Source organism: Hipposideros armiger, unplaced genomic scaffold, assembly GCF_001890085.2.
Source record: "Hipposideros armiger isolate ML-2016 unplaced genomic scaffold, ASM189008v1 scaffold_464, whole genome shotgun sequence".
NCBI classification, from domain to species: domain Eukaryota; kingdom Metazoa; phylum Chordata; class Mammalia; order Chiroptera; family Hipposideridae; genus Hipposideros; species Hipposideros armiger.
In genome coordinates, this window is record NW_017731814.1 from 382,308 (window position 1) to 404,967 (window position 22,660).

The 22,660-nt window shown below is 49.7% G+C and overlaps 1 protein-coding gene across 1 annotated transcript in view; it reads right to left on the reverse strand.

Moving 5' to 3' along the window:
- Positions 1-22,660, reverse strand: part of PLXNA2 (plexin A2) — a 219,098-nt gene that overhangs the window by 29,577 nt on the left and 166,861 nt on the right. Inside the window, exons 12-13 of the mRNA XM_019666177.1 lie at positions 21,444-21,634; positions 4,490-4,641 (exon numbers count right to left, since the gene is read on the reverse strand). Of these exons, the coding sequence (XP_019521722.1) occupies positions 4,490-4,641; positions 21,444-21,634 (343 nt within the window). The remainder of the gene's footprint in view (positions 1-4,489; positions 4,642-21,443; positions 21,635-22,660) is intronic.

Consider the following 22,660-nt stretch of genomic DNA (forward strand, 5'->3'; position numbering starts at 1 on the left):
GGAGAATCAGCTATCTATTGTGGGTAGTGGGGGGAGACGGGGCACAGAACAGGGAGGTGCAGGTAAGTCTCTTTCCCTCTCTTCAATTCAGGGCTTTCTCGTCCCTCGCTCACCCCCATTGGACAATCTGTACTGGAGTGATTTTAGAGACAAAAACAAGCCATGGCAGGCTTGAAGTCATGGAAAGAGGAAATATGAGAACACGTGAAGGTCATGGGCATATATGTTCCTCCTTGGACCTCCCGGGTCTAAGAGAAGAGGCCTACTATGGCCTGTTTAGCTGTCCCTGTAGGGAGTTAACAACGGACTGGGGTCTCTTGGCACGTTGTCATTCTAGAACTTTTTTTTCTCAGAGTTCATGTCCCAAAAGATAAGCCTTCCGTGTCAATCACCTGGGAGAAGGCGGCTGGATAGGCAGATGGGCACTACCCAATGTTCAGGGCTGAGCGGCTGCCCAATGCCCCACCTAGAAGGGTGTGATGCAGTGTGGGCCCAGAGCTGGACTGTGGGTTCCTTTCCTCAGCACAGCAGGTGGCCCCTCTCCCCACCCGTGGCGTGAGGTTCAACTTCATCAAGCGAGTGGGAGCAGGGGCAGTGGGCTGTAGAAAAGGGTCTGGGTTGGTAGGTCTAAGAACTGGGTGAGAGTCCTAAGGAAGCCAGCAGCACTGTGGAAGAATTCGAATGTCCTCTAACTCTTCTTCCTTTTTACTCCTGAGGCCCAGTGCTTGCAGTGAAGGGTGGGGAGGCATCTGCGAGTGTATTTGCTGTCGGCATTTGTTCTCTGAGCTCAGGGAGATTGGGGAGTTAAAGGAAGAAGCCAGGGCAGCTACAGGGAGTAGAAAGGGTTATACTGAGGAACAAGGGTCAAGAGAAAGCAGATTCTGTATTATAATAATAAGAGTCACAATTTACTGAGCTGTGATCTGGGCAGGCACTGCAGAAGAGTGGATCTCGTGTCATCCTCGGGCTCTCCTACAGGAAAGGTCTTACAATCTCCATTTTAGAGACAATGAAACTGAGGCTCAGAGATGCTCAGTGACTCATTACACCCACAGTTCTGATAACTGGCAGAGTCATGAGTCAAACCCTTGTCAGCCTGACTCCGAAGTTCATGCCTTTGACCACTCCACTCTACGGCCCCTAGAATTAATGGAATGATCGGCATGTCTTTTGCGGATGGGGGCAGAGTGGACATGGCAGCAACGCTGGAGTGGAGTTGAGGGTATTGGCAGGGGGACGGGGGAGTGGGGGCAGACCTGGCTGGTTCCTAAGGCTCTGAGAGCTACCCACCTGTGCCCCTCACCTTCCTGGTTGTAGATAACCACAGGCAGTGGAAGTGTGTGCACCACTTCCCCCGTCGGAACTTACAAGTTGGCAAAGCTCCTGTGGTTTGATTTCTGGGGCCTCCAGCCTTCCCTGCCTCTTCCTGGTATCCCAGGTGGCTATAGGCTTATTATTAGGAGACAATAGCTGGGGATGTTTTCTCCTTGTAAATTGAGGACTTGGACTAAATAACCCAACAGGTATTTACCTTCAACATTTGAAGGCTGGACTCTTCCTGGTTGACGGGGGCTTCTGGAGACACATTAGTGCTACCAATAGACTTTCTAATGGCTGGAGGTGCGGATCCCATGGGGCATACCGTTTACTGCTTCTGACATCTTAAGGACTATGGAAGAGGTTGTGGAGATCATCTGTTTCTACATACCCATTTTCCAGATGAGACATTTGGGGATCAGGGAGCAAAGTTACTTGCCCGAAGTCACCTAATTCAATCAATAGCTGAGCTCTTGGCACCCAGCCAGTGCTCTCACCCCCTACACCACACTACCGCCCATGGACTGGCATAGATGGCGCCTTTCTCCCCACGAGTGGACCTCCTGGGGTGGGGAGCAAACACATCTAACATCCATCCAGCTGTGGCTGAGATCACAGGTGCACCAGATGATAGGGAGGGGCCTGAAGCCCGGAGCTGAGTCCATCTCACACAGAGCCGCTGTCGCAGGAGGGGCTAGGCTGCAGCCTCAACTTGCGTCCCACTGCCTGGAAAACATCCTGTGATGGAATCATCTGGCCTTCCATAGTCCTGGGGTGGCTGATTGCAGGACTAAGTGGGCCCCTTTAACCAACATTAACCTAATTGCTGAGTGATAGATGGCAGGCATAAGCATATGGTGAGTCATTACCGTGCCCACTAATCCTGCCTGCACCCGGGACTCTGCACCGCGCCCATTTAGCCAAATTCATCTCTCCCAGACATCTGTAACGATCATGCCTGCTGCTCCCTGCCCAGGATGGCGGCTTTAATGATGTTAACAAACCCAGAAACCTCGAGAGCAGTAATGAGCTTGGCATGGTTGGAAGTCGGTGCTGCATCCGGCCGAGGGACCTAGTGTGCTCGCCACCTCCTGCCCCTCCCTCACCCTAACGACAGTAGCCATGTTCTAGGGTGACCACCAGTCTTATCAGGGACCCCTGGTGACCATTCATCTTCCCAGACTCCTTTCATACCCTCACTTCCAGTTTCTCTTGGCACTTTCTTTCCCGTGGCCTCGGGTGAGTGCAGAACACTGGGTTTCATAGATAAAACTCTATTTCCTTACATTTGTATGGCATGTTACAGGCTCCATTTTCTCATCTTATTGAATTTTTCTCAAAACCTATGCTGCAGGAGTCATGATTTCCATTAGGCCAACGAAGGTCGGAGAGGCTGAACAGCTTGCTAAGGCCTCAGGGCTGGCCAGTGGAGGAGCCAGGACTCAGAATACGTTGGAATTCCAAATCTCATGACATATCCATGTCCAGCTGTCCAAGAGTTTGCTCAAAGCCTTACCATTGCTCCCCCCAAACCCTTTCCTTTGGAGTCCTGTCGCATCTCATCAAGTTGGAGACTTAGCCTGTGTCCAGAGGCCCGAGGGAGGTCCTGGAGGCATGGTGGGCTTGGGTCAGTGAGGCCCAGTGTCTAGCCCAGTCTGGCAGGGCGCTGGGCTCTGTAAAGATCTCTGACTGCGAGGACCTCTGCAGGCTGTCCTGCTCCTGTCCCAACAGCTTTCACCTCCTCCTCTGGCTCAGAAGCGCTACTGATATCATGTTCCCTCCCACTTCCTCATCTCTTTCTTGCAGACCCCTCCAGCCTTTCCTCTGAGAAGCACTCCTTGCAGAGATAAGGTTGTCGGTGAAGGATCGTTTCTGAAGGCTATGAAGGATCAGATCAGCTCCTTTTCCTCCCCTGCTGGGGCTGGCAGGGGTCATGCCCGGCCTCACAGTCTGGGAATTCACCCCTCTGACTCTGACACTGCACTAGGTCACACTGGAATCATGGCCCCTGATGCAGAAGCCACATGCTGATGAACCCTGGAATTTCCAGGCCATTCTTACCCAAGAGTCTTGCCCCATCGCTGTTAAGGAAGGGAAAGAGGCCTGGGGATGAGTCAGGAGCCTTGAGTTCCAACCCTGCCTTGGCCATTTATGCTCTGAGTGAAACTGGGAATGTGGTTTCACTTCTCTCTCTTGCTTTGTAAAATGACAATAACAATATGTAGCTCTCAGTGTCCTTATCAATTAAAAATGAGATAATGGATGAGAAAGGGCAAGTGTTGCTAAAAGACAAAGTGATGCCATTTTTATGGTTGCAACTAAAGGCTGGCTCTGGAGAGGTTAGAGGGAGGACCTGAGGCTGCAGGGGGGTGGAGCTTAAGGAGAGCAGCCCCTCCCCCAAGCCATGCTCTTGGCCAAGCTTCTAGATCTCCTTGCGGAGCTGTGTTCTCTGTGCAACCAGGGTGACTGGACCTGACGTTACATGACAAATCATGCAGAGTGATCTGGCTGCTCCCCTCCCTTTCTCCTTTGGAAGGGAAGCACCGCTCCTTCTACCCTCCAGCCCCAGCTTCGTGCCTACCTCCTGCCCACCAACTCCACAGAGGCCGCCACTGCTAAATGAGCACCCCAAATTGGAACATATGTCACTTCTGGAGCCCCTTTCGCCTGTCCACCGCTACATGCCTATTTTCTAATTTCCAGCTGACATTTCCCTTAGTGAAATAAATGAATTTGCTCCGGCGGAGGCCCTGCTCGGATTAAGCTGCTGTCAGAGCCCCATGAGCCAAACAAATTGTTACCCACAGCCCACCATGCAGGATGCATTCCAATGGGGTCTGGCAGGGGCGGGACCAGGGCAGAAGAGGAGGAGAAAGCTGGTTGGGAAACTGATTCAGTCATGCCAGGGGGCACATGGAGACTGAATGAGGGCCAGCGTTGCATTGGGAGCCCTGATGCCAGAGGAGGCAGGGGACAAGGAACGGAACAGAACACGACCCTCTGAGAGTGGAGGTGGGAACAGGCAGGACCCTGGGCCAGCTTCTGGGGCTGGGTCCAAGGGAAAAGGGAGATGAGAAATGAATTCTGGAGAAGTCCCAGAGAAGGGAGTGAGGAGGATGCCTGTCCAGAAGCTTCCATGGGAAAAGGGCAGGCCGGAGCTGACTTGACTCACTGCTCAGCGATGATGTAATCCCCTGGCAAGGGTGTGCAGGGCACCCCAGCCACCTGCACATGGTGGGCGATCTCAGAGAAGTCCAGACCCAGGTTCACGCCATGGATGGTCACTCGAGTCCCTCCTTCAGGTGGTCCAGATACTGTCAAAATCTGTGGGAGGCAAACGGGATCAGGTAACCTGTCTGGACACAGGAGTAGAGGTTACAGCACCCTAACCCTCCCCCAAGGAAGGCTTAGGGACTTTGACGGATACCTGGAATCTGGGTGAATGGAGAGTGTTTTCTCCACTTGTTAGCTTATCTAGGATCCCAACACCATCTTGTTTTACACTCCTTCCTTGGTTCCTGAGGCAATTAACTCTTTCATCCACCCACTTATTAAAAAGAAATGAGAAAGTACTGGACTCGCGGCAGAAAATCATTGTTTGAGATGTGTCTGTCTCTGATTCACTAGTTGCCTGATTGTGATCAAGTCACATAATCTTCCCGAACCTCAGTCCTTCTTAATTGTGAAAGGGTGATAGTCATGTCTACCAGCCTCGCCCCCTGGAGCTCCACTGTACCAAACAGAGGGTGTTTGGGAGCATTCTATAAACCAGAGAGGGCTTTGTAATTTTGAGGTGCTATTATTGCCACTCCTGTGTGCTAGACTCTGTAGAAGGTACAGTGATGAATACACAGAAACTGGTCCTCAGGGAACTTATCGTCAAGATGAGGAGATAAAGGAGGCCATAAATAATGCTGAAGCTGGGTACACAATAATAAGGTGGATTCAGAGGGAAACTTGTGAGAGCCCAGAGGAGCCTGCGATTAGGTACTGAGCAGAGGGATGATCAAAAAGGGAAAGTGTGTTTGACAATGTTCTGGGAAAAAAATCCCGTGAAGCATGCTAGGACCAAGAAGAAATGACTTTAGGAGTTTCCAAACGTTGCTGGCTTCCTGCTAGCAAGGATCATTTATTTATTCATTTCTTAATTCTCCCACCAAATGATGATTGTCTCATTTTGCTCTGACCCAACAGGAAAACGAACCACAGAATCAGCCTCTACCAAGGTGTGAACTTCTGTCTGGGAATAGGTCGGGCTCTAGGAAAAATGCAGCTCTTGGAGACCCAACAGATCCCAGTGAGTAAGTGCACGCTTTGCGGTCCATAGTTATTCGAAGTAGAAGGAAATTAGATGAGAGCTCAATCCTAAACAGGAACACAGAATTTTAGAACCAGAAGAGGACTCAGGGTGTCTTATTGTTAAGATACTCCTACAACCTGCAAACACAATTGTAAGAAAGTCCAGGGTTCTTTTCACTCCACCATAAGAAAGGCATGACAGGGCGGGAAGGAGAGGAGGAGGGAGGGAGGGAAGGGGGGGTTGGTCAAGGCCAAGGGTCCACCAGTCTCCCCCCAGATGGAGCCTCTGGGCAGAGAGATGCTGCCTTGGGCCCTTCTGTCCTTGGGCCCCTCTGGGGAGTCTCCCCTTATCCCTGTGTGTGCCGCTGGAGTGTCCAGTGGGCAGAGGAGTCAGTGCGCCCCAGGGCACAGATGATAGGTGAGTACAGGTGAAAATTCTGTCAAAGGCACGGGAAACTCTTTCCACCTCCTTCCTCTCCAAAGGGACCCTGCTCTCCTCCTGTGACGTAGGCACCATGAGGTCTGCCACCAACTTGGCCACGGATCCCCCACACCGCCGGCTCACTCCTGGGCTCTCAGGAAGTTGGCTGCACAGCCAGAACTCAAACTCCTGCCTGCCCATCCTGTTCTGAACACTCTCATCCCAGGAATCATTTCTCCCAAGTCATCTTGTCTATGGCTCTGACTCTCTTTTCTGGGAATAAAATGTCCCACCTTATGAATAAAAATCGACAAGATTCATGAAATGAATCAAGGAAGGAATAGTGGACGGGCTCAGTGGCATCTCGGTGTGTTGGTGTGAGTGCGGGGGGAAAGGCAGGACAATTTGGAGAGAAAGGAGCTGGCATGAGGAACCAGTAGCCCACAGCTTTTCTGTCCCTGGAGATTCTAAAAATAGCCAGTACTCGATCTTGGCTGTTCCACTTCCCCCTGGCACAGTTTCCTCAGGTACCAGGGCCTCCTGGGCTCTGCAAGATGGACCCTTGTTAATGAGGAACAGGGAGAGGGCTGCTTCCAGGCTCCTGTAGGAGAGCATCAGTAGGAAAGAATTTGCTTTGAGCAACTGGAGCACCGGGTTCTCCTTTGATCCACTTGGAGTGAGCTCAGTGGGACCCTCTCTCTCCTCCCCCAGCCACCTGGATGGCAGGAACCCACCTACCAAAAGGAACTGACAAAACTGTGGTGATTGGTTTGCTCTCCTTCCCCCACTTTTATTTTTAAAAATACCTTCTTTTGTTCACTGCAGTTAATTACAACCTTTCAGAAAAACTGTGAAATGATTTTTTTTCTGGAAAGCCTAAAAATATTTCCGTCTTGCAGGTAGCACGTGGGGATTGTATTGTGGATATGCAGTGGCGTTGGCAGGTTCTACAGGGCAGCTTCCTCCTGCTGGTAAGTCATTGTAGTGTCCCCTTCCCACATTCAAGGGTCAGTCAGGGTCAGAGGCATGGCCATGGGCACTGAGCTGCTCAGAAAGCATAAGTCAGCTTATACTGTGTAGAGAAGGAAGACTTTTGCAAAAATTATGAGCAAGAGTTATAATCTTGGCATGAAGACATTATGTCAAAAAGATAGGTAGTTTGGGGTGTGGAGGCAAAAGCCTGATCCTTTCTAACCCAGCAACCAGCTGCTGGAATCCAAACCTGGAGAATCAGAAAGCACCTGGGGAATGCTGGGTCTATGTGGGTCTTCTTGCCCACACGGCATACGCTGTGTGCTCTGAGGCTGCCATCACCTGGGGTAGGTGGCGAAGGAGTTTGGAGGTCAAGGCACTCAGCAGCCATCATGCCCTGGGGCTTACAAGGGACATACTTACATCTTCCTTGCTTAAAACAAAACTGATATGTAAAAACCTGGATTTCCCAAACAGAGATGAGGTGGTGAGTATTTAATTTGCAAGAGAATTCCCAAGGCCTCCATTACTGATGACTTCCAAATCTATATCGTTGGCTCAGTCCTCTCTCTTGAGCGCCATATCCATATATCCAATTGCTACTGGATATCTCCGTTTCCACAGGTATGTCCCTCAGGCACCTCAAATTTCACTGTGTCTAAAAATGAACTCTTAATTTTTCCTCCTTCCATCTCTAACTTGATTATCCTCCCAGATTCTCTTTCAAGGTTAATGGAATCACTGTGCACCCAGCCAGGCAACTTGCAAGCCATCTTCATCTGTTTCCTTTCCCTCACCTACCATGTATAATAAGTCTGGTCAGTAGGCACTATCAGTTCTTATTCCCAGGTGTCTTTTGAGTCTGTGCTCTGCTCTGTGTTGCAGAGTGGGTGATAAGCAGGGCCCTGTCACCTCTCACCCACACTAATGGCAGGGACCCTGACGTCCCTCCATGATCTAATGATCCACCTTCCTCATTCCACCATGGTGACCTTCATGAACACATACTCGACCAGGTTACTAGTTGCTTGCTCTAAAAACCTTCAATGGCTCTAACCGTTGTCAAGGCAAAGTTCCTAATTCCTGGCCAGGCACTTGTCCTCCTGGTTTTGATTGATCTTTGTTACTTCTTCAGCCACATCTGCCATCTTGTACCATGTCCTCTGTGTCCTCCCAGTTCTTTTTTTTTTTTTTTTAGTTGAGCCATCCTGCCACCTACTGGCAGCTCAGCGGCTGCTCAGCTCGGGCCGGGAATTGAACCGCTGTTGCTTACAGCTCAAACTCTTGAGCGAGCTCTTAACCAACTGAGCCACTCGGCCGGCCCACCAGCAGTTCTTACACACATAATGCACTTTAAAATCTCTGTGACTTTGCACATGTCATTTGCTCTCCCCCAGCTTACACATCAGAGAGAGTGAAGATGGAGCTCTGGGCTCAGAGTGCAAAGGAACCAAGGAAAGCACAGTGTAGGACACATCCCCCGCCACCTGAGGGCTTCCGGGTGGGAATGAGTGGAAGGGCATTGATGTCTGCGTGGTGGCCTGGGGTGGTAAGAACCCAAGCATCCTACTTCTCTCATTTCCCCTTGGGACCAAGTGTTGGGGAGAGGCTACAGAGGGGAGGCTTAATGGAAAAGGATCTACTCTCCAGAGACGGAGTTTACAGGATCCCTTCAGGACACCACCTCAGACCGGCAGCTGCAGGGTCCCAAACCCACACTGAAGGCGTTTCTTAAAAGCAGCATTAGATTCAGGCACCCAGTGTAGCACCCACAAAACTCGGTTCTCTCAGGAGCCAAGTCTGGCCACTCCACATGGGTCTATAAAGAGGCAAGTTGGTAGAGTCGCACCTATTGCTTGCAGAACTCCAAGGAACGCCTTCCAGATCTGGAAGGAGTTGTGGGGCTACAGAGGAAGGGAGAGCTAACCTCCCACGGAGGTGAGGGTGAGAGGGCAGGGTGGAATTATATAGATTCCCTCATTGACAGAGGGGAGGAGATATGGCCGGGATGGTAGCCAGATCAACATGTCTTAGCTTCCAGTTTCAGACGGCCTATGGGCTGCTGGCTACTCTGGGGTAGGGTGGAGAGATCACCTGATGCTCAGACAGTGTCTGCAACAGGAAGAGAGTAGCCTCTGGAGTGAGACAGACTTGAATTTGAATTCCAGCTCTGACTCCTATGGGCTATGAGAACTTCAACCTCAGTGTCCTTATCAGAAAACAGATAATGATGCTTGCCTCATGGGGATGTTGTGATGGTTAAGTGAGACAACATTTGGAAAGTCCCTACTGTGATGGTGGTTTAGAGAACAGGTTTTGATAATTGGTGATTTCCTTCCTTGTGTTCCCCCACACCTGTGCCTTCCTAGATCACAAAAACATGGGATGATGGTGTTGGTTGGGAGCTTAGAGATGATGGGGATCTTCCTATTGATCTGGAAGGAGGACACATGGACCAGGGCTCACAGCTTAGCTGCTGGGGGGACCCGGGGAGAGACAGCTGCTCATGGGCTGACTGGAGAAAGCCTGGGAGGTATCCTGCAGCCAGAGCTTTGGCAGGGAGTGGCCATGCTGCCGAGGGCAGGGCCTGGGTTTTGGTGGATTCTGGGCCCTGCATAGAAGCATATTCTGAGCCAGGTATCAGCCTTTCTCCCAGAATAAATTTGGGAGGACACTGGTCCTGTCTAAAATGGTCTTCATCCTTCCTTCCCTCCCTCCCTTCTTGCCACTTTTTTTTCCCTTGGCTATTAGCCATTCTGGGGGTAGGCACAGCATGTCACAATGAACTCAATGAATTCTTTCAAGGAAGTATTTCTGAATGAGACACCCACACAAACAAATGGTTTGACAGTTTTGGGTGTGTGTGTGCGCGTGCGTGCGCGCACACGCTTGCGCATGTGTGTGTGTGGAGTGGGGGTATATAGAGAGAGGGAGAAGGAAGCTGAAAACCTGTAAAATCAGCTGGGAAGATTCTTAGATATTGACTAATTTCAGCCCCATGCTTTGCAACATGTATTATACTGTGGACCAAAAATCTATCTAAATTCTCCTGTGTGGGAGCCCGAAGGAGGCGATGAGGCACAGAACAGCCCGGAAGCAGCTGCTGCTGCTGAGTTGGGGTGAAGGGGGCAGCGAGGGTCTGCGCTAGGTTCTATGTGGGCTCCTGCTGGGCGCTCCTCCCCTGCTCGCCTTCCCTGAGCGCCCATTGAGCTCTCTCATGTACCATGCATGCTCTCAGGGACAGCGAAGGGTCCCCACAGCTAGACGCCTGAAGCCCATGTGCATTTGACATGCTCATCAAGCATGTCAACTGACAAATGCCTACCCCTCTTACAAGGCTCTGCTACATGACGCCTCCTCAGCGAGGCTTTCTGCGACCCCCTCGAGCAGATTTAGCAGCACCTACTGCCCTTTGCAAACACCCCCAGGACAGCAATGCCCACAAGGGACTGCAGCTGTTTCTTTGCTCAATGAGACAATAACTATCTTAAGACAGGGACTCGCTTGCTTTTGCTTAGCAACCTAATACTTAGCGCACTGCTTGGATGAAGCTGCCGTCAAGAAATATCCCCAGTTCTTGGTTACTGGGAGATGCTGTTCTCGCCCAGATTCTAGAACAAACAGTGTTCTTTCATGATGGCTGGAAGCATGGAGGTGCCCATGTGTTGCCCGGGAGTGATGCAGTCTTTTATTGTACTATCGGAATCATTAAGAAGCTCTTCCTGCAATCTTCCTTACTTTCATTTGAGCCAATTTCTGGTGTGATTTCTCATCAAATGGAGGACTGAACTGCTGCCTCCTCATCAAACATCTTTCAGATACTGAAGATGGCAATTAAGCCACCCTTGTCCTACACTTCTGCAATTCTGTTAGCCTTCTGTTGGAAGATACTGTTTTCTAAACTCTTTGATCATTTCAGATGTTTTTGTTTGGACCTCAGATTTCCATGCATTCTCTGAGAGTGTAGTGACCCCAGGTAGGCTTGTGGCTTGAGCAAAGGCCTGCCTGAAGTGCAGTAAGGAGGACCTTGCAGTTGATTTCCCTTCCCTTGTCACCTATGGTTAACCACGCTGGCCCTGGGAAATCCGAGAGGGAGGGTAAACCCTTCGTATCTTTCCCTTGTTCTTTTTTTCTTGCCTGGGGTCCCTTCTCCCATTTTAGGAACCTCTCACCCTGCTATTCTCTTCTCCCTAAGGATACCTTTACTTGCATCTTGATGGGACATTAAGTCATGTTATCTTGCCTTAGGAGTATTGGCTTTTTAACTGGTTGTAAAATAAAATGTTTGTTTATTTGCAGGATTCAGAAGGAAAATGTGGGAAACACTTTAGGGCAGAGGGCTCAGTCCAGCAACCCTAAACTCTGTTCTATACACAGTCACTGACCGTGCCCGGGTATAAAGGGGGTTAGTCCAAGTCCTGGCCAAGGATTTCCTTATCCGCTCATCTTAGGTCAGGACGAACAGACCAGAAGGATGTGGGGTGAGGCTGGCCTGTGCTGATGGTAGGGGACTACCTAGGAGCCTCCTGTTTCCTGGTCGGTACTCTCAAAGTGTCCTGGAGCCTCTGGGTTGGAAAGTCGCTTCCCCACCTGCCAGCAGCATAGCCCAACCGAGCTCTGCCCAGCACCCCAGCCAAATCTGTATTCCTGCCAGACTGTGTCATGTGTGTTTTCCACCGTGGGTGCCGTGACCTGCAAAACCACTGCCGTGATGATGTGCTCGCCCTGATTCTTAAAGCCACTAATTGAACAGTTCGGAGGGAACTGTGCCACAAAGCCGCCCAAGGGTGAGAGCAGATGCAGCCGATTAATTACAGCTGGGGAGCTCCGAAGGACTGCACCAAGGAGCAAAGTGGGAGGTGCTGACGGCCCAGGGGCTCTGCAGCCGGAGGAGTGTGGGTGGGCCATTCCTAGGACTCGGGGAGCCTTGGAGGGGCCAAGTGGGGGCCTCCCATAGGGTAGGAGTTTAAGGGGTCAGAGGAGGACCCCTTCTTTGACTCCTCACAAAGCCCAGCTCCTAGAGCCCTGTCTTCCTCCTCACATCACCTGTCTGTAAACACAATGGGACAGAAGACAGAAAAGGGGCCTTGGTTCCAGAATTGAAGATGCTGACCATGATAGCTAAACATTGTTTTCACTTATGAAGTACTTATCATGAGCCAGGAATTATGCTAAGGGCTTTTTATATTTTACCCCACTATGGCCTCCAAACAAGAAGTGACGGATGTACTATTATTATACCCACTGGATAGGTGGGGAATAGTGTCCCAGAGAGGTTAAGTAACTTGCTCAAGGTTACACAGTGAGGGCCAGACCCCAGCCGGGTCTATCTAACCTGCGCTTTCAGCCTCCATACAACACTGCCTGAGTTGATCATCCTCTGCCCAGGAGAGACCCTCAGGTCAAAACCCACGAGAACTCATGCCAGTCCGCTCGTGGGTGCCTTCTGCTTAGGCCCCCGATCTTCTCCCTGTGCTGAGGCCATACTTGCTGCTTTCCAAGAAGCTCTGGAGTTGGCTTTCTGTCACCACTACCTCTCTGAACTTCTCAGCTTCCTCCTCCTGCCTCTGTACCCCATCCCAGTGAGTGTCCACACTCCCCGCTTGGCCTTGCCCCTTTGTCATCGCTCCCTGTGGTTGTCCAATCTCCCCAAATGATGCTGGGAGTGCAGACCACTGGCTTTCTTCCCGTCCTGCAGCAGGCTTGATGCCAGCACCTTGCTCACCTCCAGCCCTGTGGGCTGAGAATGCCATTTGTCTAAGTGAGCCCAGGGAAGACATTAAGGATGGTCTACGGCTAAAACGTGGAGCTCTAGAGTCCGTTAACTGAGGGTTAACTCCTAGTTCTAAAGCTTACTAGCAGAGTGGCTTCAGGAAAGTTATCACACCTCAGAGTCTTGCTTTCCTTATCTGTAAAATGGGGCTGATGATAATAATAGTTTCTACCTCATACAACTTGTTGTAAGGTCTAAATGAGATAACATACCTAAGGTGCCAAGGACAGTGCTGGGAGCCAGGTGAGTATTCAGTGACCATTAGCTATTATTTTTCTCCTGACCATTTTATGAGTTAAGAATCTGGGCAGGAGCCAGGCTACCTGAGGTCCAGAGGGAAAGTGGCTTCATTTTTATAAGCGTCCTATGCAGGTGGAGCCTCTGGGTACCTGTTCTTGGTGGGGATTGAGGGAAGGGCCGACTGCCTGACTTGCAGAGGGGAAGGGGCTGGTGTGGAGACTGCGCAGCACGGCATCAGCAGCCTCTCTGATGAGCCTGTGCAGCTCTCACCATGTCCCCAGTAAGCTGTCAGCTCCTGAAACTGGGTTTCTTCAGAGGAGGCAGGAGAGACTGACATCATTGCCTCTCAGAGCTGCCAAAGGAGGGGTTCCCAGAGAAGTCACTCCAGGTTGCAGCAACCCCAGCTGATGGTCTTTTTACTAAAGTCCCTGTGTCTGAGACGGGGATCGCGAGGGTTCTGCCCCAAGCAGCCCCCTAATCATGCCAAGCCAGTGAGGACAAGTCTGGGATGCGTAGACAGCTAATCCTCTCCTGACTAATCTATTTACTCCTTTCCTGTTGCTTGGCGTTTCTCTGACTTTAGAGAGCAGTGATGCCAGCTTTGTGCCTGCAAATGCTGATCCCATCCTGATCTCAAAGGCTCCAAGATGCTGATCCAAGATGGCAAATTGTCACATCCTTTTCCAGCTTGGGGTGTGTGTGTGTGTGTGTGTGTGTGTGTGTGTGTGTGTGTGTGCGCACGCGTGTGTGAGCACGCATGCACACATGGGTGTGCACATCCTTCACGGTAGGCTATAGCCCAGCTGACGGCTCTGCAGGAATCTATGGCATCAGCGGTGCCAGTTCTCCTACCCAACGTGAATCCTCAGTGGCTCTGTCTTAGCTGATAGTACATTCAAAACCTAATTGTTATCTCAGCAGAGCGACTCCATTATTCATCCTGACACCTTCCCCCGTTAGCTGTTTGTTGCACTGATGTTATATTAATGAGGCCTGCAAATAAATGAATGGAGGGCAGAGTGCAGACTTGTTTCTCAGGAAAGCTGGCTGACTTATTTACTTATTTGTTGGGAACTTTGCAGCAAGTCACTCTGGCCCTGGGCAGGTGGATTTGGTCTTTCTTGCAGAGATTTGGTGCAGCCTTACAGATAAATACTTGCGAATGTCCAGCTTCCCAATCAGTTCCACAAATGCATTTGCATCTGACTGAATCTAGGGGGAAAAAAATCTACTTTAAGTTACTTGGGCAAGTGGAGAGCAGGAGGAAGCAAGAGTGGTGGGTCATCTCCAACGACTATCGAATCAATAATTATTTAGGCTTGGTTTTGGAGGGCAGTCTATATGGTTTTCTAGAACGGGTTTTTCTTCCCCAGTTACAACTAGTGAGGCATTGGGGAAGTTACTGCAGTTGAAAAAATGTCCAAAGTAAAAACTACAAGGCGGTCAATGGAGAGACAACCGCAGAACCAGTACCCGCGCGGCCTGGCATGAGTGGACCCTTCCTCACTGGGTAATGTGGCAGGTGCTTCAGGAACACACAGGAACATTGTATGGTACCCAAGCCGTAGTAGGTTCCTGGTCATTTCCTGAGGACCCCAGCCCTGGGGTCTCATCCCTTGTAGTTAGGGCCTACGTTGCCATTACTTCACCCTGATCTCCAGTCCCATCTGCAGGAGTGAACCACCTGGGCCCCATCCTCCAGGCTCTCCCATCAGACTGAGACACTTGAGAAGTCAGAGCCACCAGCCTAGGGAATTTCCAGCTTTCACCTTAACCATCATCCCATTGATAGACACAACCAGAAGCCAACCAAATTTAGCCTGGTAGTTTTAAGAACCACATGTACTTTTATACCTACTCTGGACTGGGCAGAAGTGATCGCCCTAAGCTTAAACGCACCCCAAAATGCTCTTCCTGTTTTCCCCTCCACTCATAGGACTATGTGTGGACCTTACAACAGGTGAAGGCTGTTTTAAGGCTCAATACAAAGGGCAGCCAATGTTTCCAGTTTGTCTGGCATCTCCTGGGGCCTTCCAAGAGGATTCTGATCCTGACCCCAGGTATTTCTGGTACACTTGGGGTGGGGTGAGGTGTAGAGCGAGGGAGGACCCTCTATCCCTCTGACCAAGAGAGGTCACATGACATGGTGGGAGAGCTTGCAACTTGGAGTCAGAGGCCCTGGTGTTGAGCTTGTTTTGCTACCAACCAGATGTGTGACTTGCAGCAAATTATTTACTTCTCTAAGCGCTGTTTCCCCAACTCTTAAATGAAAACAATTATAGCCATCTTGCAGGATCCTTAGGAGGAGTAGATATGCAAAGTACACAGGTACAGGCACACAGCAGCGTCTTGTTAAAGTAAAGGTATTATTACTAAGATGCCCAGAATGGGGATGTGGCTCATCTGTCCATGTCCCTGGCCTGAGGTTTGTGTCCTTGGTAGCTGTGGAGACCTACGACCCTGCTGTGGTCCTCTTTTGAAACAGGAGACGATTGCAAAGGGTGTAGTTTAGAAGGTTCTATCCCAGGCCCTGTGAAGGAGGCACGGTGGCCTGCAGGGCAAGCCGTTTCCAGCCTCTTCTAAGTGGCCAATGTGTAGAGGTAGGCTGGGCCCGGGAAGGGAAAGGCTGCATCCCCCTATCTCCCCACCCAGGACTAATTTATCCATGCGATAACTTATAAGCCTAGCACAGTGCACGGTATACAGTAGTCACTCATGACATGAATATTTAATGAGTGAATTAATTTCCTCAGAACTGTGGCATCTCTTCCTTTTTCTCAGAATGCTCTTACTTACTAAGATCTGAATTGGTTCTTACTGTCTCCCAAATTCATTTGTTGAAGCACTAACTCCCATGACCTCAGAATGAGGCCTTATTTGGAGATATGGTCTTTGCAGAGGTAATCAAGTTAAGACGAGGTAAAATCAGTGTGGGCCCTAATCCAACATGACAGGGGCTCCTTATTTAAAAAACTTAAAAAAAGGTTGGCGCCAGACACACACACACAGGAGAACGCCTTGTGGACTGGAAGTCAGAGACTGAGATTGGGGTGATGCTTCTGTAAGCCAGGGAACACCAGTGATTGCCACCAACCACCAGAAGCTAAGAGAATGGCATGGAACAGACTCTGCTCACAGTCCTCAGGAGGAGTCAACTCCACCAACACCTTGATCTTGGCCTTTTAGCCTCCAGAACTCTGTTGTTTAAGCCACCCAGTCTGTGTGCTTTGTAACAGCAGCCCTAGGAAATTAATGCACTCATTTTGAATGAAGACCTCTGTCACAAAACGCCAAAGCCCCTTGTGCCCCCTAAATTTCTCTTTCCGAGAACATATTCAGTCTCCCTTTGTGCTGGATACGACCCACTCTTGGAAAATTGTTTTCTCCGAGCCTTCCTTTCTAGAGGGTGGCTTATAACATCTTCCTCTCTGAGGTCCCAGCAGGTCATGAAACACACGCTGGGAAGAACAGAAAGGTGATGGTCCAGGCATCTCACGGGCTTCCCAATCCTCTGCACTTCTCCTGCTCCTGGGGTTGAACAGGTGACACGTGCACAGACGCCTGGGATGACAGCTGGAGTGGAAGCAGCCTGGGATGCCTCCCACAGGGGACAGCGTCATTACCACAACATGGGCTGGCTGAGACGGAACAGACGGTGAGTCCTGAGGGGGCCCTAACCTGAAGTTTATGCAAACTGGGAAATTCGATAGGCTGTAAGACTTGTCCTACATGATGAAGCTGCCATAAGAGATGGGTCTCTAGGGGTGGGCTTGGTTGTCATGGAGACAATGGGGTAAGGAGGGGTTTAAGGAAGAACAGCTGTTCATCTAACTAAGCTTGGGCCCACTCCTTTTCCTAAAGCAGAGCTCATTCAAGGGCATCTCATCGATTTCCCTGCCCCTGAGCTGGACATCACCTATTCCAGCCCCCATTTGTTTCCAGCATTGGAAATTCTACCGCCTCCAGCAGCTTTCACGGGCCATCATAGAATCCTCCTCTTTTCACACCTCACACAGGACCTTTGTAGGAAATGGCTTCTGTTTGCATGTGGGCTTGCACTTGCACTGAGGGCGGAAAGACACAAGGGCCAGAGACAAGGGGGAGGAATGTATAAAAGGGCATGGTGGCAGGATGGCTTAGCTGGTGCGAGCATGTGCTCCTAACAACAAGGTTGCCTGTTTGAGATGGTGGTGATGCCCACCGGCAACTAAAACTGAAATTGGCACCTTGAGCTGAGCTGCCGCTGAGCTGGTGAGAGTGCGTGCTCTTAGCAGTAAGGTTGCCGGTTCGACTCCCCCATGAAATGGTGGGCTGCGCCCCACCCACACCACATCTAAGGTTGAACATGGCACCTTGAGCTGAGCGGCTGCAAGCTGCCGGTGGGAGGCTGGATGGCTCGGTGTGCAACAAGGTTGCCGGTTCGACTCCCACTTGGGATGGTGGACTACGGCCCCTCGCCCTTCCCCCCTCACCCCACAACTAGATTGAAAAGCAGTAACTGGACTTGGAGCTGAGCCTGTGCCCTGTACAACTAAGACTGAAGGACAACAACTTGACTTGGAGCTGATGGGTCCTGGAAAAACACAATGTTCCCCTTCCCCAATTCCCCAACACTGTTCCCCTTCCCAATTCCCCAATAAAAATCTTTAAAAAAAAAAAGAAAGAAAGAAAATAGAAAAAGATCTATGCTAATGTCAAGGAATTAACAAAGAAAGCTGGGTAAAGAAAATTAGTTAATTCTTCTTAAAAGTTACTCTTAACAAATTACATATTTTGGGCAAAAAAAATGCCATTGAAATGAGGCTGTGCTCTTCTCAGTGCATCCTATTGAGAGACACATGAGGTTGATTTTTCCCATTCCTAGTGATGTTAAGTCGGTTAAGGTAATGTCTGTCAAGTTTTTTCACCGTAAAGTAGCAGTAAGTACTTTGTGGGCCGGCCGAGGCCGAGTGTCACATTAGTTAGAAGTTGGCTTGGGATGCCAGCTCTGGGCAGCAGGGCCCGGGTTCAGATCCCACATATGAGGGCCAGTGATGCTGCGCCTTCTATAGCTAAGATGGTGAACAACAGCTCAACCTGGAGCTGGGCTGCTGTGAGTCGCTGGCAACGGCATAGGCTGCAGTGGGGTTGGCCGGCATCAGGTGTGAGCTTCTGTGAGCTGCCATGAGCGGCCATCCAATGGCCAGCGAGCAACTGCCTCACCCAGGAAGAGCACAATGATGATACCAATATGGCCAGTGAAGCAACGTCCTCCACAACTAGACTGAAGAACAAAACAACAGCAACTTGTCTGTACCTTTTCCCTGATTCCCCAACGCTGTTTCCCTCCCCTCCCCCAATTCTCAAAAAAAATCTTTAAAAAAAATAAAAATAAAAATAAGTATTTTGTGGGGAGATAGCTCGAGACTACGTAAATATCCAATTTCTCATTATACTTTCAACTGCCAATTTTAGTGTTCATTGGCCATTCTTGCCTCAAACAATATTACTGTAAATTTTGCCAAATAGTAATTTTCTATTTCCATGCCAAATGGTGATTTTCTATTTCCATAAGTCCCTCTACATTTTTGAGTTGGAATTCTAGTATAAAACAGAGCTTTCTCTCTCCTCCATGAATTATTTGTTTATTTATATCATTGAGGACCATAGATTCTTATTTTATTCTGTTGCTTACAGTTCACTGGTATCACTATTTATTTTCTTGTTTAAATTGCCCCAGATTTGGCCTTGGGGCCAAATCAAGTTGGCTCCTGTGCCCTTTTGACATGTACCCTACATTTTTTTTAGTACTCATTGCCAAAAATATATTACATGAATTTAATCATGAAGAAACATCAGACAAGTCCAAATTGATGGACATTCTAGAAGATAATTGGCCTGTACTCTTCAACAGTATCAAGCTCATGAAAGACAAAGAAAGATTGAGGATTAGAGCATGAAGGAGACGTGACAATAGGATGTCACATGTGGCCCTGACTGCATCCTTGGCATCAGGAGGACAATTGGCAAATTGTGAATAAAGAATACACATTAGATGGCATAATTTTATCAGTGTTAATCTCCTGATTTTGTTAATTATACTGTGGTTATGTAAGATGTTAATTTTGGAGAATCAGGTGAAGGGTATATGAAAGTTCTTTGTACTATTTTTGTACCTTTTATTAAGTCTGAAATTATTTCAAAAATTAAAAGTTAAAAAAAATTGAAAATGGCATTTATAGGGAGAAGAGGATAGGTTGGAAGTAGGAGATGCAAAATGAACAAAAAATATTCCTAATAACAGTGACTAAAACATTCCAGGCCAGAACGGAGGACCCAGGATCCCACATGTCCTGTCCAGAATGATGTCCACAGAGCTGCTTGGGACACAGCATGGACTTGTCTCTCTCCAAAAATGCTCTTCCATTTCTCCACAGATTCTGCTTGAAAAACACCAACAGGAGACCCCACTACTCGGGGCCTCTAGCTCCCACTGCCATGTTCACTGGGAAAATCAATTACGAGCCTAATTACCTCGGGGGGTTAATTAGAATTGTGTAGCTTGGTGTCCTCTGTGAATAGAGCAGCCTGTCAGTCCCTGGTCAGTGAGCGGGGCGGCTGAGGCAGAGGTTCCCAGGGAGAAGCCTGCCTTCAGGCTGGGAAGGGGCCCCTGCCAGTCAGGGAGTAGACAGGGCTGGGGCAGCAGCTGGGGTTGGCGGAGGTGGGAGGTGCTGATGGAAGGGACTCCAGGCCTAATTTAAGTGTCCCAATGCCACAGGCACAGAGACGCAGAGACGCATCAACAAGAAGAATTACAGAACGGAGCAAGTTCTCAGGCCAACAGTTGCTGGAAATCACTTCAATTGGGGAGAAGGCACGGAGTCCTGAGCAGCTCAGGGAGCCAGCTGTCTGAAGGCAGAGGCTGGGGCACCGCCAGCAGCCCCTGCAAGCATTCTTTCCCAGCGAGATAAATACACAGGAAAAAGAGTGAAATGGGGCTGGAGGAGCCCAGTCTTGATTGGCAGTGTTCCCACTCCCCTAACACCTTAATACTGGAGGGCATGAGGACTTAGATGCTGAAGTCACTCCCTCAGCACTGTGCTTGCCCTGAGATACGCTGACATGTAGATGGATGACGTCTGTCTGGTCTATACCAGCTAGAAAGGTTGGACATAAAGGAAGGCAGGTGCCACTTCTTGTTTTATGTGGCTTTGGCAAATTGTAGGGACTTTAAAAATGTTTTTATCATTAAACAAATCGGAGCTAACATTCTGTCTCTGCCACTTAACAGCTGTGTGAACTTGGGCAACGCGTTCCGTTCCTCCAAGCCCCATTTTCTCTGAAAAATGGAGGTGAGAATATTTACTTCCTTCCCATGGTGGTTGTGAGAATTAAATGAGACAGTGCCAACCGGGCCCACTAAAGAAATATGTGCTCCCTCTTCAAATAACCCATCTATAGGTTAACAACTCTCGTTTCATCGGGAGGGTTTTCTTTTTACTGATCTGAAGCTTTGCTATGGTCATACGGATGCCCCAGAAGCTTCCCGATACTCAGTGACGCAGGTAAGAGCCAGAGTTCCTTTCTTCGGCCAGTAGAAAACGAGGCATGGAAAGAGGCAGTGTGTCTGCTCGGGAAAGAGGAAGAAGAGGAGCATTCCTCCCTGCTTTCTTATACACACAGACCACAGCGGTACCTGCCCAGGCCTTGATTCCTAGTCACCAGAAGGAATGCGCCATTAGTTTCAAAGCACGAGTGACGGTCCGTGAATAGGGAGCAGCTAGGAGTGATGAGTGCATAATGCCGGCGAAGTTAAACACAACTATTCCTCTCCTAGGCCATTCAAAACCTCAGCAGTGGCGTTTCCATTCACATTACCTATTCATCTTCTTTTACAATTTGCTATTTGGAAAACATCACCTTTTTGAGGGTAATTAATTACCTATGTCTTTCTATTAAAAGGCATAAACAAATTGGGACAGAGAGCCAACCCTGGGAAATGGTGCTGTGGCTAATGTAGTGCCTGCCTTGATTTTCGTCTTCCGTTTGCAACTTCACAGCTCTGAGCTAATCTCAGCGCCTGAAATCACATTTCTACGGGGAAAAGTAAAACCTGCTTTCTGAAATGTTCACCCACCACGCAGCCAATTTCTCCCCCTAACCCCACCCCCAGCCAGCGGCCTGGCAGGGAGACTGAGCTGGCCCTGCCTTCCTCGTGCACATGCACATCTGTGCACAGGCATGAAGACACACTTCTATACACTTGTCACGTAGGCCTGGACACGGGCCTGTGAGACACCCACAAGAGGCTTTATATGCCCCTACATTAAATGCACCATACGCCAAGAATTCTTCCACAAAGGGTCAAATTGCACTCGTCTCCCACTGCCCTGGGGTTGGCTCCTGGCCATCCTGTTCCACTCTGGAACTCAGGGGACTCACCTCAGTGATCTGGGGGTTGGAGCATTTAACATTGTGGCTGGACCAGTCAAGCCAGGGGTTGGAGGGGCTGGTGCAGTGCTGGTGGAGGGTGCATCTGCGCTCGCCGCTGCACCAGCCACACTCAAACTTCCGGTCGGCCTTCAGGCAGAGGCCGCAGCTCTCCCGCTGGGCGGCACACTTGTAGAGATGGACTGCAAGACAGGGGGACAGTCAGAGATGGGGTTGGAGCGGGCCTCTCACAAGTCACCTTTTTCTTGCAGGCGTGGCAGAAACTGTCCCTAACCACGGATGACACCAGTAATCATCAGTGTCATTGCAAGAGTAATTGATGAAGAATTAATAATAAATTAAGCCACTTAGCAGTCATTTAAAGGCACTACAGAAAAAATATTACTATTTAAAAGTTCTGGTTCTAGATTGAGCCAGATCAGGGCTTTAATTGTGGCTTCACTACTTCCTAGCAATGTGACAAAGGATATGACCTTCTTGAACCTTGTTCATTTAATCATTGTTTTATTTGTGTGTGTATGTGAGATTTGAATGAGATGGTGTATATTAAGTGCTTAGCACAGTGCCTGCAACATATTTGATGTTCTGTACATGCTTGTTATCTTTTCTTTGAACACAAACTACATGTCTCTCTTACTCTCACATGTGGCCCTCATGGTAAGAGGTAAGGACTAATTTTCTGTTTCACAGTGAAGCTCAAAAATGAGAAGTAACGACTCTTGGAGCTTACTAAGTTTCGTGCTCTAGTTGGGATCTTGAAATTCCAACTCGCTGTGCTGCTGGACTGTAGGTCCTGAGAGGAGAGAGGCACCTCGCCTGGCTCAGAGGGAACTAACTGGTGGGTCTGGGAGTGGAGTCAACTTGGGCTTCAAGAAAGCCCAGCTGGGGCCGGCCGAGTGGCGCGATGGTTAAGAGCTGGCTTGGGACGCTACAGGGCCCCGGTTCGGATCCCACATATGAGGGCCAGTGACACTGCCCTCCACAGCTAAGATGCTGAACAACAGCTCAACCTGGAGCTGGGCTGCTGTGAGTCGCCAGCGACAGCGTAGGCTGCAGCCCCTGTGGCAGTGGGTTGCCATGGGCTACTGTGTGTAGCCAGCAGCCAGTGTGAGCGGCCAGCAGCCGCAGTGAGCGGCTGTCCAGAAGCCAGCGACTGATCTGCCTCGCCCGGGAAGAGCGTAATGATGGTGCCAACTTGGGCCAGTGAA